We start from the raw sequence: 19983 nt of genomic DNA on the forward strand, positions 1-19983 counted from the left end.
CCGTACATTATTAAACGGTAGTGCTTATGTTTTAGCTTTCATCGCACAATTTTAATATTTTCCACACAATCGTAACACGTAATTGAACGAACACAAAACATTTTTTTCTTTTTCATTAAACTAACTGCACTCATGCACTGTGAAGTGCAGCATTACATAGCGACCACAGTGTTTGGTTAAAAGCACAGCACATGAACTCTCTTTTTTCCCGGGGAGCTAGTAAGAGCGGGGCTTTGCAGTAAATTGCAGGAAAATTACTGCCTCTTATACTACTGCTACTGCACTTCTGGCACTATCACACGCAATACACACACACACACATACACAAGCTCACACCAAGGATGCAGTACGTAACCCACAAAGGAGCGCACACGTTGACAGTCCGCAAGGGAAAAGTATCCTTTCGGTTGTGCCCTTCGTACAGCTAAATGTGCTTCTCTCGTTAGTGAAGCAAATTTGTGTCGGATCGTAAAAAGTGTGAACCAGTGATGGTCACCCTAGTCACACTCCGCACACATCTTCCTAACCACACTGTACTATCCTCACATAAGCTTGGCGAACCTTGGCTCCGGATTTTGAAGCGACCGGAAATGCGGAACTTGTCTGCACAAGTCAAGCAACGAACACGAACTGCTTGGTAGGAAAATGTTTCGCATGTGTCCTTGCTGTTGGATGCCAAGCTGCCAGCAACCCGAACGCAAACCCGAACTGGACACTCACGAGAGTGAGTTACAGCTTTCGCTCTCTTGCTATTTGCACCACACTTCAAATGTGTTGAACCAAGTCGCTGTCAGCGCTTTATTACAATTTGTAAACAGAGAGCCATTTAGCGCGTTTGCACAAATCCTGTGTTGATGTCGGTTCATACCGGTAGTAGGATATAGGCTGGGAGCGTAGAAGGGACCGGTTATAACATGTGGCTTTTTTGGCTGTGTAGCCATTCTTGTAGCGGCTTTACAGGGGCGCTGCACTCTTAGAACAGCGGTACGACTCGGTTCGCCCGTCTATCCCGTGTGGCAGTAAAATGAGCGCCAGGCCAGGTATTTGTTGCATGTAAACAGACTAAACTTCCAAACGTACAGCATGCTGGTCATCGCGTTGTTTACGCTTTTATTTTTCTCCCAAGCCCTAACTTACACTGCGTATGCGTACAAATGTTTGGCAAGCGTACACAATGTTTGTTTGCGCAGAAGTTTACGTGGAAAAAGAATTGCGGTGAAATTTTTCATTTGAAATTTAAATTAGATGCTTGTCAGATATTACTGTTTAAAGTCGCATTATGCGTGCAAGTTTCGTGCTATGATGGAGACGCTTAACCTTTTGTAAATCCGATGGAGGCGCCTGGTACCTGGAACAGATTGGTGGTTAATTCGTGTTTGAATAAATACCAATTGCTTGCCATTTTCCATGAATCACTAATTAACCCTCGAAAATTACTGTAAAATCAGAGAGATTTGTGCGATTATTCCTCTGCAATTCTATGCAATTCTTTACTTTATTGTGTACGTTATTTGTTGTTTATTATTTGTTTTATTCAATTCCATTCGGACCGCGTGTGGTTTCCCTGAAGCATCCAGAATACATGAATTTAAATGCAGTCAGTGTAGTTTGCACATCACAAATACGGTTTAAAATAAAATACAATTCAAATACAATTTGAAATGAATGAAAAATCGAGGAAGATAATTATAATGATTTACCCTACGTCATGGAATCTAAATGCATTCTTCTTCGTTTTCTTCTTGGATTAACGACCTCTAAGGTCACGCCGGCCATCGAATGGCTTACTAGAACTTCTGATACCACGAAGTTAAATAGTCAGTCCTCACTACAGGGGGTCAGCCCGGATGGGATTTGAACCCCGGACCCGGTCCTGCCGTATGAAGACCGGCGCCGTTGTCGCTTGCATCACGGGAACTTGCCCTGTGGAACATTATTATTTATCTTTTGTTTCGAGAGGGACGGCCCGACCGTATTGCTAGATGGAGCATTGTTTTAAATGGAATAATGTATTTAAAAAATTTCATTCAATTTTTTTCATAGACAATGCAAATATGACATTATAAAATCAATCAAAAAATTCGGATCATCGGTGGTTATGGTCAAAGATATAATTAGCTACACATAAAGAATTGTTACACAGTTGTATATCCACATTTATTCAATTGGTCGCTAGTACAGCGAAAACACATCTAAATAGTTCACATTACACAATGGTCCGAGCTGGAGCTCGTCGGCTCAATAAACGTTACACAAAAAATAGTTCACCAGCATTGATTTCGCCTCTAATAAATTTCCTTCTCATTCTTCCCAACCCTATAAGGACAAACGGTTAATTACGGTCCGGTTCTACGACACAATTGGATCCAATTTCAATTGACACACATACACACATGAGGAGAACGCTCCCGCATGCCGTCGTCTTTTCGTGGTGGGCCTGAAACCGTCCGACAATCATCTGCCTCGCACAATCCACGGACATCCTCGGGTTGATACGATTACGAAGCGAAAGACACTGATTTGGCTAACATTGACACTGTTACAAGAGCACTGCAGTACATGTATGGGACAGCAACCAGCTTACTTTCCGATCGCTGGGAACAGTATCGGGAACGGTACTTCGTTCTCGTTATAGTTTCTCATCGGGGTTGGAGGTCTGCGGAGAGAAAGAGAGAAGCCACAACGCATCGAGCCTCAATGCGGTTAGTTAGGGGTTGTGTTTGAATGGTAAATTCGTTACGAATGCTTGTCACCTTGGATCGGGTTCGGAGCATTCCAGCAACCAGTAGGTCGTCACGATGCCTTTACCCTTCAGCTCGACATCACCGCGCAGCTCTGTTCGAAAGGTTCCGAATTTGTCCAAAATTTGCTTGGCTGCTTCTGAGACGTGAATTTTAAGTGCTAGTGAAAAGGAAGTCCAAACGATCGGTTGATGCTTTCTTATTTTTTTTGTTTTGTTTATTTTTTAAACATTCCATACGTACGATGTCCGGTTGATTCCATCCTCGAAGCCGTATTGACAGTGTCCCCAAACAGACAGTAGTGTGGCATCTTTTGTCCCACTACCCCAGCACACACCGGTCCCGAGTGAATGCCGATGCGAATCTTTAGCTGGTAGTCTGGCTTATGCTTGATGGTAAAGGACTTGACCGCATCCAGAATTGCCAATGCCATCAGTCCAATTTCGCGCGCATGATCGTGTCCGTTTCGCTCTGGCAAACCGGACACCACCATGTACGCATCTCCAATAGTTTCCACCTTGTACACGTCGTAAAACCCGATGATGCGATCGAATGTGCTGTAGAGATCGTTCAGAAAGTCCACCACTTCCATCGGACGGCTTTGAGCGCAGAGGGCGGTAAAGCCAACGATGTCACTGAAGTAAATCGTAACACATTCAAACTGTTCCGGCTGTACCATCTCCCCTGCCAGCAGCTGTTGGGCTACGGGACGCGGAAGGACCTGGTAGAGTAGCTCCTCCGTGCGACGCTTTTCCATGCTGAGTTGTTCGGTTTTTTCTTCCACCAAGCTTTCCAAGTTGTTGGCGTACTGTTCCATGCGACGGAGAAGATCGTCCATGAGATTTTCGCAGAATCCTCTAAAAATGAGTGTAAAAGATATGAAAATTTCGGGTGAAATTGCTCGATAAAGCCGATATGCACACACAGCAAAAGCATTACACATGCGGCAATGAACAAGGTTGTGAAGGTTGAGTGCGGTCTCTACTTTTTAGAGCTCCCTAAGGCTATTATTTAAGCGTATAACCTTAGCGTAGCTACGTAAAAAGACGAAAGACACAACACCACACCCCATCCAATATACCCAATTCAACAATACTTCATGATCAGCCGCACGGTGCTCCGTATCCCCGAGAACGTTGGCCGATCGTCCGGACTGTCCGACCAGCACTTCTCCATCAGATCCAACAAATCCGGCGGACAATCGCGCTGCCCCACAAATGGCCGAAACGGTGGACTCTCGTGCAGTGCCACCCGCTCCACAATGGCCTGCGGGTCCAGAAACTGGCGTGCCGTTTCGTACGGTCCGCCACGCACCACAATCTCCTCCAGAATGATCGCGAACGAGTAAACGTCCCCTTTCTGGGTGGCCGGCGTGCCCGGGATGACGGTGGCGGGCAACAGTTCCGGTGCTACCCACAGCAGCTCTGTAAAGTTTAGCACTTGTGAGAAGACAAACCAACCGAATGGTAGAATGGGGCAGGGCTTGGGCATCACCATTGTCTTAGCCGCCGCCGATATTTGCGCTTACTGTTGTAGTAGTTCTGGTCGCGCACGTACTCCGACGGTGTCGTTAGCGTGCGCAGTCCAAAGTCGGATATTTTCAGCACGAACCGTCCATCGATGAGACAGTTGCAGGAGCGAAGCTTTCCATGCACACCAACGTCGCTGTTGTGCAGGTAGGCCATTCCTTTCACTACGTCGTGGATGAGCGACATGCGAAAGTTCCAATCGAGCTGGATCGCTTCATTTTCGAGCACATCCTTTAGGCTCCCCTTGGGACAGTACTCGGTAAGGATGAGGATGGTTGGCCGGGGCAAATCGATGCACGCACCCACAAAGCGTACCGTGTTTTCGTGGCTAACGTCTCGAGCTTGTTTGATCTCCCAGAGCAGTGTGGAGGTGATGTAGACCTTCTTTTTGGCGACTTTTTTAATCGCGACTCGTTCACCCTTGTAGATGCCGATGGTGGTAAAGAGCTGGGCTGGTAGTTGCGAGTTTCCGGACGCTATCGAGACGCGACCAGAGTTTAGGCCAAACTGTTGTAGTGAGAAGTTCTAGCGAGCGGAAAAGATTGAGGGAAAAATATAAAGGTTAATTATTTGGTTGTTTTTTTCAATAAGCTTATTAGAATTAAACTTTTAAGTTCGAATATAAACAGAAAAAATTCATTCTTGAAGTGCCATTTTTGAAGTTAATTTGTAGTCGATAATGAAGTGGTCAGTCAATCCTGCGTTAGTGGCTTATCAAACATTTTTGTACATAAGTACGTCCTGTTATAGTTTTATCAAGTTTGTTATTCACAAGTCTTAAATGTAAATATTTCAATTCTAAAAATCGTAAAAGAAAACAAAATGAAACAATTTTAAGACAGCCAAATCATCCAGCCAAATGTAAATGCAGACTCCTGTTTCATAAACAATTTTTGTGGAAATTTTTTATCTCAATAATTATGTGTAGCCAAACTACGTTAAAAGTCAGTAACATAACACAAGATGCATGCTCCCAACAACCCTCCCGTCATACTTTCATTCCAAAAAGAGTGTGTTAAAATTCAGTTTCCATAACATTTTCCACGCCGTATAATCCAACGGCCACGCAACCAGACAGCGCCATTGACCAGAAACAGTATTCACGCTGCATTCGAGTGCATCCAACAAAACCCAGTCTGACAATAATTTCCACCCCTTCATGATGGCACCTGGTGGCTCTCTCGCTCCTCTCTCTTCCCTTATCCTTCTGACCCAACCTCAGAATCAGGCTGCCATCAGCCGTTGACATAAACATCAAATGAAAGTAGATGTATCTACGCCTGTACTTTCCCCGATTTCGATTGAATAATTCATTAGGACGTGCCTTTCACGGCACCGACGATCCCCGGTAGCAATTATAATTGAAACGATGAGCTGGCGCTTTCGTACCGGGAGCACCTGCGCGAACCTTACCTCGTAGTTGAGCTTTTGCAGGCCCATTTTGCTGCCAAACATTTTGCCCACCTCGAGCAGCACTTCGTCGGGTCGGACACGCCAGGACATGTTGTTGAGCTCGCTATTAAGTTTCATTTGTCTTGAGTCGAGCGGAATGATTGGGGTGAATTTCGGCGAACGATGGGCAGCCGAAGGGAAAGAAAATAATGGATGAAAGCATCAATTAGTGACTGAAAACCAACGGTGTAGAATGACTCTTTTTTTTGGTGCAAAACAACTTTTTGGTAGTTACTATGCTGTAGTGTCGGGAATAAAAAGATATTCGTTTTTCGGTGAAGAAATGAATCGTCTACATTTCATCCTTATCATTCCCATTTCCATTTTCCTTACTGGCACATTAGTAAAGATCATCATGCTAGAAGCTTATGAACCTACACACTTGCCGGCTGCTAATGAATCGATAACAATAATTAGATAAGTTGACCCGAATTGCAATGAAAGCTCCTATTATAGTCATACACGGAACTGCCACCTAAATGCGAGCAGCATTCGGAATTAGCCGGCGATGCCGCTATCGGATCGTCGAAACAGAAGAAATATGCTTCCCCATCGCATCGTACTCACTTGCACAGTATATACGTGACCGCTGCGGCAAAGGCAGAGATTATGCCGAATCCAACGAGTCCATAAAGGATAATCATGTCTATTTTCGGTGGGAAACGGGCGCGCGCACAGTAAGAGAGAAGAAGAAAAAACAAGAGCAAAGGAAAAATCGGTTGAAAAGCATGAGAGGAAAATGAGCACCAGCATGGCAGCTTTCCCAGCAGGAGGGACATCATTATCGTTATGCTTTCGAGTGATTTAGTGATAATTGTTGCTTGGGTTTGGAAGTACGAGAGGGTAAAAAAAAAACCACGCCGTATCTTACCACCATTGCCCTGACAGGCGGGCGATGTACCGAGGAATCCACACTTGGGCACATCCGGTGGAGGACCTTCCCGACCTCCTGGCCAATGAATCTTCTTGCCCTTGACGGGTGAGTATTCGCTGGATGAAAAGGGAAAGTGTGCAAAACGTTACATTGGGCGCGTTGTTAAACGAGCACACGAAAACTGCATATTTTACCGTGTGATACCGTAGTAGTGGGCCACCACCTCGAAGCGGCCGGTAATTGGATCCAGGTCGAGGATGGAATAGTCCGCATCACGATCACCGTTGTCATCAATCCGCACGTGTCCGGTAATGCCTACCGAGGGGATGGATGGAATGGTCAAAGGAAGAACACAGCTCCAGACTAGACACACAGTGTCTGCTCACACCTTATGCGTCCTACCTTCAAAGTCACGGCCCCACATCTTCCGGGTAATGGCGGTACCGTCGCGTATGTCACCGCCCTCGTTCAGCGTATCGTTCAGTGCCATCCCGAGCAGGTACACGCCGTCAAAGAACGCTCCGATGAAGAAGTTAACCTCTTCATCCTCCACGAACGTGTAGTTGTAGTCGCGTTTCGCCCGGTAGCGCACCTTCTCGGCAAAGTATTGGTAGGTCGGGCTGGTCGGTTGGAGCAGTGACACTCGCAGCAGTGCTTCGTACGACTTGCGCGCCTTAAAGTCGTCCTCATCGCCTAGCTCCCAGTAATGGTCGCCCCAGTAGGAGCTTTGGAAGATTTCCACGTCCAGAAATGTGAATTCGCCCCGCGTCATACCGAGGGCTAGGGCTGAGAGCATAAATTTCCGTACCAGGGAGCCTCGCACGGAGAGTATTATTACTGCGAAAGATAGAGATGACTAATTAGTGCTCAGTTGCAGAAAAGGGTGAATAAACTGTCGAGCTTTCTTCTACCGAGAATGTGGAGCTTGTGGGAGTTTTCTATTAATAATCTCGTTTAATATCCTATTGAAATGAATTCTATTCTTATCTTCGTATGATAAGATTTGAAAGAGCATGATAAACCGATGAAGAACTTGGTTCATCAAGCATATTATGTAGGTAAACATGTATTGCTCTTTGCTGAATTGTCGGTTCTGCTATTAGAGGACTACCAATGCGATTCTCTCATGTATTAAAAATTAATTGATTACGAGAAAAAGAATCTATTATCTATAATTGAATAAAAGGATTAAGACAAAACCAGCTAGCCATCTCGTAAACGATGATAGTTATTCAGACGATCAAGTAATAGATCGACTTCTAGAAAATACTGTATGGCCAAGCTTTGATTTAATACAATAGTTTTACGATTTTGTACCAGTTTAGAAAAGGTTCGAAATTTTGGAGAAAAGCTTTATAAAAATTAAACTAACAAAATCAATATAAAATAGGATAATTGTGAATCTAAGTCAATCCAAATACCTACGCTCCTGTGGATATCAAAGACATAAACAAAAGCTGTGGTCAAAAAGGATGTATTTGGGATATTCAGTGCTCATCGTAGCTTGTTGCGGTTTATGCGCTATATAATTTGCTGCAAAAAAGCCACAGCAATTGTCAATCTAATTTGTCCTTTTTATTCTAAGGAACGTCATTTAATGAACCAAAAATTCGCCAAGAATGTTGCTCTCAAAAGTAGTTAAGATGTGTTATTTAACAATAACAGATTTTCCACACATTTTACTTCCACTACATTTTTGATTGATGATTGCTGTTAAGTAGCCAAAGTTCTGGTAGCAATAAGTCCTGGCCGTTCTTATCAAATAAAAAATATGACCTCAATTTATTTTATTTATAATTAATAATGACGGTCCAACGCCGTATTGTCGTGACCTCAATTTAGTTCTTAGAAATATTCTACAGCATAGTGCTACGGAATGAAAAGGAAATCTTTCCCGTAATTCAGAGAAAAACTCTTACTATGTTCTAAAGTTACAAAGAGCATTACGTCGGCACGTCATCGATTGATGATAAACCCTTCGATCGATGCCGAAACTCACCTCGAGCGTACATGCTCGCATCCTTCAGGTAGGCATCGATATCCTCCTCATCGTTGCCGTCCAGCTCCCGCACAAACTTTAGCAGCTCCTCGTCCTTCAGCCCATACTCCAGATTCTTGCCCACCGTCAGTGAAAACAGATCCGAGCGGTCGATGATGAGTGCGATATGGCGCCAACCGAACTGACGAAAGATGCTCGAAAACACCAGCTTCAACCGGCACTGGCAGTACGACATGCGGGTAAGCGTTTGGTAGCGAGACTTATCCTTAAACATGCCCTGGTGTAGTGGGCGAGGTGAACGAAAAGGTGAGCGAGAAATAAAATAAACCCCATCTACCCTAAAGTGCAAATCACTGGTCGACTGGCGCCCCCAAAAACCATCATCTTACCGAGCTATCGTTTTTCCACCTGTTGCTCAATCGGCCCAGGATGCCGGATGTCACCGAGAGTTCACCTTCGGACGGTGGCTACGAAAGTAGTGGGAAAAAACGTAAAAGAAAAAACACGTCAAAATGGCATCTGTTAGCATGATTACAATGTTCGCCAGCATAGGAAGGAACGATACCATCGGTATTGAGGACGAAAAAACAAAAAACGACGGATATCAGAATCGGAGAAAACAGAACGTTACGAAGAATTGCCGGCAAGGGAACTATAATTTTCTTCTACCAACCAACCAACTAACCTAACCCATGAGCTTTTGGGTCACCCACCCACAGAGAGCACAGGTCAACTGGCACGGTGCGACTCGATATGGCTACTTTGAAAGTGGCGCAGGTGTCAAAAGGGAATAAATCTTGCTTCAAACTTGACACCTTTGCTTTCTTTTGCTCGTCAGATCATCAGATTGCTTGTGCGGATCCCGTTGCTTTCTTTCAGCTGCTTGAAGTTTCAGCTAATTACCTGATTCACAGGAAGAGTAAGGTGAGGTAAGGTCGCGATACGAGCGAGTTTACGAGTTTTACACGTAGTCTAAACGATAAAACTGTCCAATTAACTGAAGCATTTAGGAACAGGTGACTGTGCTGGGGGCAGTGAAATTACCGTTGCCGTAAAAGCATAGAAGGAAATAAAGGAATTATGTATTAAAACATGCAAGGTGTTGGGATGTGGTAATGTGTGATTTATTGATTATTTGCTTTGGAAGATTATTCCCTCCTTTTTCTTAGCTTAACGATCTGTCAGGTCATGCAGGGCATTCGATGGCTTCCTAGACATACTGGTGCCAGACTATCCAACTGATAGTCTATCCTCACTGCGAGGGAACGGTGCAGATAGTGTCAACATCGTTGACACTATCACTATAGGATCTTGGTCCTGCCTTGTGAAGACACAATGCACCGTCGTCACATCGACCACTGGAAGTTATTGGGTGTGATTGTATGAACAGTGTGAAAAGCTTGATTTCCACTTTCCTGAAACGAGATTTCAATGACTTTTTCTTCGCCATTCTTGGAACTGCAATCTCTCGAGGCATCGGTTAGCTTCTAAAAAACCAAAAATAAATAAATTTAAAAAAAATCCTCAAAGACTTAAATAAAGCTTTTGCCAAATTTTAGGAATAACCCAAACAAACTCAGAGATGCTTTTCAGAATGTCTTTTTATACGCTGCAGAAGAGCCGTATAATTTATCTTTGGGAGCTGGTTTAGCAGGAAAAATATAAAAAGAAAATATCAGGTTTTTTTCTAGCTCTACTAAAATTTTAACTCTACTATCTTTGCAAAGTCCCGGCCAGCCATTTCTGATCCATAATATCTAAACAAATGCGGCCCGGTGGTGAGTAGTGAGGACTGAGTATTCAGTTACGTGGTATCGATAAGTCCAGTAGGCCATTCGATGGCCGGCCTGACCTAACAGGTCGTCATTGCTGACAGGATTTGGAGTCAGTCCCGTTATGTTAGTTTAGTTTAGTTTATTCGCACAATGTTGTCTGGGTTTTCCTGAACAACAATAATTACTACTAACTCGTACATTGGACATTGTTTACAACTAGTTACAAATATTATGTTCATTCAAATATTATCGCGGAGTCTGTGGTCAAGTGGTCGTAATTATTGAATAAACGTAACGTTCTCAAAAGAGGATCATTAAGTAAGACAGCCGTACGCCGAATTGAATTGACGGGGTTGACGAGAACGAGTAGGTAGATAAAAATGCAGGGAAAATACGAGACTGGGAACATCAACAGCGTTCGACATAAGGGAAGCAAAAAACATGGTTTAGGATACTCTGCGTCTTTTTGCTAAGGTATCAAGCCCTAACAGCTGTCATCTTTGCTCACATTCCGGCTCAGAAGATGCTCAGACGTATTACCCATACGACACCACCATAAAACACCATAAACTACACCATAAAACAAGAAAATACTCGAGTGTAGGTCTGACTACTGAACAATACAGGACTTTTAGGCACACTGAATCGATCATATAAAGAAGTCATTCGTTTCATTAACACGATAGATTTGCGAGCTTTTTTCACGATCGTTTCGATATGCTCGAGGAAAGATAATCTGCTATCGAATGTTACACCTAGATCTCTGACAAACAGTTAGACGCAGGCATCGCTATCATAATGTGTAGACTGACTATAGAATAGATCAATAATAGATCAAGCGGTTCACGCAAGTATACCTCAAAGTACCGATCATCCAAATTATAACACACGTCTCATTAATCTTTGTTTATCCTGGAAAACATGGTATTTTACTATTAAGCAATTCTTCTTCCGTAATTGGCTACCCTTTTATTTCGAACTTTTCCTGCACATTTTATTTAAAAATTTTCCCAAAATCTAAAGCTACAATCTTCATGGTTGACAAACTTTTTTGCAGCTTTTCTGCACAACTTTTGAGCTCGAAAAGGAAACTACAATGCGGCATCTTGCTACTCTAACAGGCCGTCTTTTATGTCAGCTATCGCTGCATACGCTTTAGTTATGTATTTATGCGCATAAAAATTTCACATTCATGGCTGCATATTGAACGTGGCACGAGGATACTCGTGTCCCGCAATCCTATCCCATCCACGGGTATGCGGTGCTAAACGGTTGGCGCATACTTTTCTTTTTGTTTTAATAAAATAAGGATCCAAACGTCGCAGGGCAATGGTAAAGCAGCGGGTAAAAACGTTTGATCGTTTACGTTCACTTCCGTTTTCCTACTCCTGCTGAACGGACGTCGAACTTACTGTGCTTGCCATTTGTTTGCGAGACCACATAGCAATGAGGCGCGTCGAAAGAATAGAAAGACGATAGTGAAGTAAAATGAAGCGGAGAAGAAAAAAAAGTTGTTCGCAATCATTCGAGCATACATTTCTGCCCCATTAGACTTAACTTATCCTTTCGAGCTCGAGAAATTGTCCCCGGGTAAAGAGGATTGAATTGGTAGCGAAGTGCAATCCTGGAAACAATCATTCTTTGCGACCTTTCCACTCACGCACACACACACATCACTCTGTCAGAAGGGATTGTCGCTGTGGAGCGTGTGGAGCAATCAAAACGAATCGTACATTCCGTCGAGCTCCGATAGAGCATCAACGCAATCCGTTCCGACTTGCATCCCTTTGGCCGGAGGGAAAGATCAGGGAAATTAAGATGTATTTATAGAAGCTAACACAAGAAAGCTTTGCCTCTTCCGGACATCCCTTCCATCCAGACAGGAAAACCAAAAAGACACGATAGCTGAATGTTGACTTCGCACACGCGACAGGATGATATTTAATCGACAAAGATAAAGGCCGGCCGAATCACTGAGCGGACCAATCAGGAAATTATAGGACCAAAAGCTAACGATAAATGTGCGCCTCCGCCAGTGGCTCCTTGCTGTTTCGATGCTCTAGGATGGTGATCATTACTGGGAGGAAGGAAAAAAACTGAAGGACGAATCGCTAAACAAAATGACCATAGACATGGACGGCGCCAGCACATCCTTTTGCGACCATCCCGAAGACGATGATAGCGAAAGCTCCAAGGATCAAGCCTCGCTGATTGCTTAACGGTAGATTAAACACTAATTGTGGTGATTCATTAAATAAATTTGCTTTTCAAATCACCCCCGATGCCTGGTGAAAGGCATCGGTGGCGGGTTTGTCCTTGCGCGGCCACATACCTGATCGCCCATGCCGGTGATGATGGGTGTGTTCCAGTAGTCGGCTAGCTGTGCCACGGGTTCGAGAGCGAACGCGCATGCCGGTCCGATGAAGGCGATCACGCTATGCTTGAAGTGCAAATCGGCCGCGAGCCCGGGTGATTTGGATCCGGAACAGGTAGCGTAACTGAAACCGGAAGAAAGATGGAAGAACGCGTTGTAATTGATATTCATTTCAAGGAGTGTAGAATGGACGCGCGGAACGTTCACTTGGGAGTGAATCGATTTTCCAGTAAATATAAAAGGACATTCAATGAAATTGGTATTAGAATCTAGAGCAAAGTAATCGGAAAAATCTTTATAATATCGAGAGGAAGAAAATGTATTTTATAAAGTGTAGTGTAGTGAAGGGTGGTGCAGTGAATCATTCTTCAAAAACTAGTCTAAGCTGACCAGACTTATTTGAAAGTAGATTGAATTTCCACGATATCATCTAAATTTAAGTGAGGCATACATAAATGTAGGTTTAGTCTACCGTTCAGTCCATCCAGGGATCTTCCCCGTGTAATGAGGACTGCCACTAACGTATACATTTAAAAAAAAGTGACAAATATGTTCCGATTTTACATGCGCTTACTCTGTCACCTGGTGGCCAGTCCACCGATCATTGTTCAGAACATACGATTTGACTACATACTATCAAAATTGAAGACCTTTAGCTCTAAATATTAAAGTAGCTACGATGAGAACAATAAAAGTTTTTTACGTAAAAGTTTGCTTGTGCCGTTTGTTAAATACGGGCCCGAGAAAAAGTCGGCCGTTGTGTGAAATTTCCTGTCGATCGGATACGATCGGCGGATAATATCTCTAAGATTCTGACCTTTCTGGGGAAGGCTAAATTTGTAGAGTGGGAGCCTGGATCTAGATATCCGACCGTTTTAAGCCCTTTGAGCGTTCAACAGAACCTGCAGTTCTCCAATCAATGAAAAGAACGTCACAACCCGTGTTATTTTCTCCAGGAATGGTATCAACCCATGTGATTTATAGTACAAGGAGCCTCTCAACAGTTACTACATGCATTAAAAAGTACCACAAAGATGGCAAAATGGTGTTGTTATCTCCTCGAAAAGAGCCTTTGATAATTCTGGAGGATTCCAAGTCGCCAAAGCAAGTGTGCCACAGAACCGTTCGATCGCAATTTTCTAGATCATCTTGAAGAGGACAATCTTTCGAAATAATTGCATTGTTTAAAAAAAGGGCTGAATTGATGAAATAGGAAAGCTTTTGACTGAATACATCTGAAAAAAGTCGCTTTTTTATAGCAAACGTTATCCAACTGTGTAAGTCTAATAAGTCTGGTAAACCATACGATAGACGGCGTGAATTAGTATATCGATAAGCCATTAAAAAGATGAAGACCGAAGACTGAAAACCCGTTACCCTGAATGGGAGATAATTAATCAAAAATACAAAAAAATGTATGTTCTACTACAATACAAAAATTTCTATGAAAAATTTAGTGATTTTTTAAAGCTTTGGGAGAACATAGCATAACAATGCAGAGAATGTTAGAATGTTAGCATTGTTTTATTTTTTCTGAGTCTAATCTACTAAATGTAGATGCAAAGTGCTATCGAAACCATAAATAACTGATTATAGGAAAGAAGATAATTTAAAATGATATTAAAACTAGTAATTGTTTCGAAAGATTGATAGACTGTGAACAAGTGAATAAAGGAGGGTAGCAGCTAGCGAGGTTAGAATGTCTGTAGTTAATCCTAGAGGAACAGACTGTGGGAAGGATTACCTATTCAGTTCAGCAACATACCCAGTGAGGGTTCAGTATATCTCGAATACATGCAAGAAGTCAAATGATTCAAAAAGTCTCCATAAGCTATCTAACCAAATCTTCAAATTGATCACTCAAATCTCGCCTAAAAGACCGTCTGCTATCTTCTTCTTGGCTTAACGACCTCTAAGATCAAGCCGGGCATCAGATGGTTTACTAGACTTGCTGATACAGCGTAGTTGGTTATTAATTCCAGACTATGGGGGATCAAATGTGGATGGGATTTGAACCCCGGTCGTATGAAGACCGGCGCCGCTGTCGGCTACACATCAGGGCAGCCCCCACCGTTTACTATACGAACAATTATTTATATAATTATGTGCTGTTCTTGACAAATGCACAAGTATTAAGACTTAACAAAATCACCAATTTGTATTAGGAAAAATAAAAACTTAGGTAAATAAAACTCAAAAATACAATTAACGGAACGATAAACAAAAAAAAAAAAAAGATGTATAAGAAATTACTTTCGGTTTTGTGAGCTGTATCAAGCAAACTTTTGAGCTTTTTGCCAAGAATTGGTTACAAGTTTTACAAACGATATATATTTTTTTATTCATAAGGGACGGCCAGCCCGTATTGCTAAACGATATTTATTTACTCTGAAAACAAATATAATATAAACTGGAGAACATAAAAAAAACTCAAAGTAAATCAGCTTTTTTATAGTAAAATAAATATTAAACAGGAGCGTTCATTGCGCCTTACCAATTATTTAAAAAAATAAAAATGGGCAAATAAAATTATAAAATAGTTCCACGAACCACCCCCAAGACATTGATGACGGTTTTATTCCCCGAAAAATATTTCCGAGACCATAATGTAACGTGAAAGCGACGATGGGTACCACAATGTTTTTTTGTCGAAAAGCCGAAACAACACAAACAAAACCACACTGGCCAGGAAATAGACGCTAAATGCCTTCCACTTTTATTGGTGTCATTTAATTGCCCTGCAGGATAAGAGGATTAGCAGCCCCAAAACTCCAAGCAGTGTGCTGCAGCCGGTCAGCAGTTTGATTGGGGTGCTTCGTACGTGTCGTAGCTGACAGTGTTTGCATACTTCACGGAACGCACAAACAAAACCCACCACGGGCCGGAATGCGGTTCCGTGCCGAATTGGGCGGAAGGGAACCTTTTTCTTTTGCTGCCCAGTTTCGTTTTCTTTTCTTCTTGGCAGACAAATTGACTTTCCTTTTTAATTCCGACTGCTTGTTTTGGCGCCTCCGCCGGATTACGAGGCTTGGTAGGAGGAAATATGCAGAAAATGGCCTCTATCGCGATCGACTGTGCCGTTTCGTTAACAACGGCAAGGAGTTATGCTTTTGAAGAAGAGCATCTACTTAGCTGTAGCTAAAGGACGACATACAATTTACATAAGTATGCTTATTTACTCCCCATTTGCGACGCACGATGACCTACAACTGTACGAAGCCGGCAATTGGGAAGAATTTGAAGGACATTTTGGAACATCCTCATGTGAAGACAACAGTAAAAAGGTCCACATGAAGCGCTTAGACAGTGACAGTATGCAAGTAAAGAGCTTCCCACATGCCATCGCAAGTGTTAATCTCGTGCTGGAAGTTGCGACCAGACGCATGCCGGATATCGGCCTGTCAACATAACGGCCTGTTTAGACGAAACTAGACGCCTTTCTTGTGGTACCGCTGGCACCGGCGATGAGGGTATTTATTCATTACAAACAGCTCACGTTCGGCGCACGTGCACGTTATGGTGCCCATGGTGCTCTGATGAGGCTTGTTGCATGTGATCGTTTTTCAGCACGTCGTCAGCACAAATAGCAAAAAGCCAGCTTGTGTAGAGGCATGTGACGGGAGCAGTAGCAACGGTGAAATAAAAATCCCGCAACCTTACCGCCACGCATTTGAATGTGGGTTTTCTTTGATTAGGTGCTGGGAGCAGCTACGTGTTGATTTGATGCAATGCAAAACATTGAGATTTCAGAGAGAAATTTGCATAACTCTTTGGAGGCTTTGGGAGAGTGTAGGCAAAGGGAAAATTCAAAAATATTTATAACCTTGTGGAACAAAGAGATGAAATTTTTATTGACGGAATTTAATGGTCCGATTATGGTTAACACTGTGTTTGGGATTTGAATAATTTTTTTTTAAGCAACTGATTTTTTGGATCAATTTTTAATGGACAATCTCACCCTTTGTGGGTAACATTTACATTTAAAAAATAAATGCGTATTTTAAATAACTTACATAACGTAATTGGGGTAAGTGTGGCATAGCGACAAGTGAGCCACCAAGCAAATTCAATTAGATGACCTAGTGAGTGTTCAAAATTTGTCGTACCTATGACTAGGTAAAGTTTAGCGAATTTCATGAAGAATAGTTAATATTTCTCACTATTTTCATGGAAAAAAAATTAAACGGAATGTGATCGATTTGTGAATTTAGCTACAAAAATCAATTATTTTTCCACGGAAAAATTCAATATAAAATAAATAGCTGTTGGGATAAAAGGGCCATCACAGTGTCTGACATTTTTGGCTGATCTCAATCCTGGATTGGAAAACACCTGATCTGATATTCCTTTTTTCAAAAAAAATAGTTTATCAAAAATTTATTCATAAAAGTGGTTTAACAAAATGATTTTATCTACGTGACTAATTTTTTCCAAATTATTGGCACTATTGCTGCAAAACACAAAAATCGCTACATTTTCCACCATTTTTAAAGCTTTCTTAAAGCTTACAACACAGGTTTTTGCATTGATTTTGTTCTGAAACTGATCAAAAACTAGAAAAAGTGTATAACGACAATCCTAGCTAATTCAATGCGGCGATGGGTGGCTCACATGTTCCATTACCGCTAAGTGAAATTAAATTTAAAACTTTAGCAAGCCTAGAGGCATGTATGATAGAAAAAAGTAGCAGAAACTGAAGTGACCGTGGCCAAAGGTTTCTGGAGTATCTATTTGAAGCAAGATCAGTGACACGGCCGCCTAATTTGCAATAGGTGGTGCCTATGAATTATATGTTTCCAGCCGTTGGTGTCTCTGCGATAGAAAAGATTTTCCAGACATATCAACACGGTTTACCTCGGGTTGCAGATTAACGAGGCAAATACCAAATTGATGGTGGCACCATCAGCGGCTGAGAAATCCGGAACTACGTGGGGGTGATGTACGGATAGGTGACCGCAAATTTGAAGTTCGTCCAAAACAGATGAAGCCCTCTTAGCCGCGTTCGAGAAGAAGATGCTCAGAAGGGTCGTTGGCCCCATATGTGTGGAATGACAATGGAAGAGCTGCTACAACGACGAGCTGTACGAACTGTAAGACGACCTCACCGTCGTGCAGAGAATTAGGCTCGCCAGGCTCCGATGGGCTGGCCATGTTATACGCATGGCACCGAACGACCCAGAAGGACTCAGAAAGTCCTTTTAGGCCGTCCAGACGGACAGAGGAGGCGTTGTAGGCCCAGATTGAGGTGGGAGGATGGCGTGGATTCATCCGTCATCAAGGAAGGGATAACGGATTGGCGGACGACGGCACGGGACCATCAGCGGTTTCGGACTCTGTTGCGGCAGGCCAATTCCGCAAAGCGGTTGTAGCGCCTGATAAGTAAGTAAGTAATTCCTAATAATTCCTAATTCACATTACATAGTAATTTTCCTTCCTATTGGCGTAACGACCTAAACCAGGTCAAGCCGGGAATCGAATGGATTACTAGTCTTTCTGACCATAGCTACTAAGTTGGATAACGAGTCCTCAAACCTCATGATAACGGTCCAGATGGGATTTTAATCATGTTTCGGCTGTGTGAAGACTGGCGCCGCTGTCACCTCTACCACCAAACCATTCTAATCATTATCAGGTTCAAATTAAATGCATCGGATGACCAGTAATCGATCCTCAAAAATAAACATCAACCAAACACAATAAAATAGCAGTATTTGATTAACCGTAAATAAATAGAAATCTTACACAGTTCAATAACCTGACCGGTTACATGATAAATCAATACCGTACCTATACCGTACACTAACTACCAGCCAATGCTATCACTTACCTTCTTTGTACCTTGCTCAGCCAAACGTTGTGCATTTTCATGAGACTTTGGTTCACCAGATCCAGCGCCAAATCGATAGCCGGCCCACAACGTTCCAGATCAAACGGAGAATCTGCAACCAAACGAAACAACGGAGACGTCGACAATTTAAATACACCCACAGTTTCGTTCACCCGACCGCCACCCCGATAGCACCTACCGAGATGTGAAGCCATCAGCACACCTATATTGTACACCGTGTAGTTTGTATCGTAATTGATCGTTTGAATCTCAAGGTTACTCAGGCTCCGTTTGTGCACAGTTCGTGTCCCGGTGGGTGATTGTACACTTCCATTACCCAACCCACCCGGAGACTCTTCCTCCTCGAAGCTGTAATCATCCCCATCCCGGTTCGTCTCGACAAGATTGCTCAGAAACTGTCCAATTTCGGTGTCCTCCACCGAACGCTGTACACTCGCTGCCCTATGGTCACGGGGATGTGCCGCAACGGCTCGCGCACGGAACGACACGCACAACAAAACGACACACACCAGCGGGACGAATTTCAGCGACACCCTGACGGGTCCGTTGCGCCCTACGACATCCATCGTGGACGAGTGCGCTCCAGTACGGTTGTTTGTTTGGCAAAATGCGCAGACAGGACGTTTCATCTTTACTGGGTGCAGCAACAGCAGCAGGTACGACGCTCCTTATGGCCATTGGCCCCAGTGAACCGAGCCAACGTGGTAGGGCGTGGAGCCATCGTTGGGCGAGATATCGTTGACACTGCGCTCCAGCGATCGTCACGCGATAATTTACGTCCCGCTACGGACATTTTATATGGAGTCGCGCGTGCTACAAATGTGACTCATTTGCATGCCGAGCGAATAAAGTGACTAGTTATTTAAGTAAGCGAGCGTATCTGTATCTTATCCAACAGATAACGCACGGTACGTTGAAATCGCCTGTCGGGTGGGTTGTTTTTTTTTTTGAGAGCAAAAAACAAAAAAGGTTTGTCTGCGACAGGATGACTTTCTTTTCACGGTCAGTTGGTTGATTTTTCGCTAGGATTAGTTTTATTTCTCCCTTACTGCTACGTACGTATCACATTCCATTAGCATATCGAGCACATCGAGTTTCCCCGGGGAGAGAAACGCTTTAGGCGGGATAGTTTTATCTGTTAGTGATAAAGAGAATGGAAGTTATGGCCGATCTGGTTGTGGGCTTCGAACTCAAAACTGGAGGGCGGATAACAGTACTACGAATGGTGTAAGCATTTAAACTAAATTGTTACTGAATATAAAGCTTTAGCCAAAGGCAAATTTCTTTCTTTTTTTTGTCAACAGCGCTGTGGAACGTTAAATTTATTAGTCCTCTTAAAGACAATGGGAAGTTGAGCATTTCAATTCAGTGATAAAAGAACGGTTAAGAAA

At 43.0% G+C, this 19983-nt stretch overlaps 1 protein-coding gene across 1 annotated transcript; it reads right to left on the reverse strand.

The window, feature by feature from the left end:
- Positions 1 to 2474: 2474 nt before the first annotated feature.
- Positions 2475 to 19221, reverse strand: LOC126563904 (atrial natriuretic peptide receptor 1). Its single transcript, XM_050220695.1, has 15 exons — positions 18771 to 19221; positions 18572 to 18683; positions 12703 to 12868; positions 8985 to 9062; positions 8596 to 8872; positions 6999 to 7433; positions 6791 to 6911; positions 6594 to 6712; positions 6290 to 6368; positions 5684 to 5804; positions 4270 to 4795; positions 3838 to 4180; positions 2985 to 3598; positions 2754 to 2901; positions 2475 to 2656 (listed from the first exon to the last, which is right to left on the reverse strand). The coding sequence occupies exons 1-15, from the start codon at positions 19219 to 19221 to the stop codon at positions 2581 to 2583; spliced, it is 3666 nt and encodes a 1221-aa protein (XP_050076652.1). The 3' UTR covers positions 2475 to 2580.
- Positions 19222 to 19983: the final 762 nt, after the last annotated feature.

Source organism: Anopheles maculipalpis, chromosome 3RL, assembly GCF_943734695.1.
Source record: "Anopheles maculipalpis chromosome 3RL, idAnoMacuDA_375_x, whole genome shotgun sequence".
In the NCBI taxonomy this organism is placed as follows: Eukaryota; Metazoa; Arthropoda; class Insecta; order Diptera; family Culicidae; genus Anopheles; species Anopheles maculipalpis.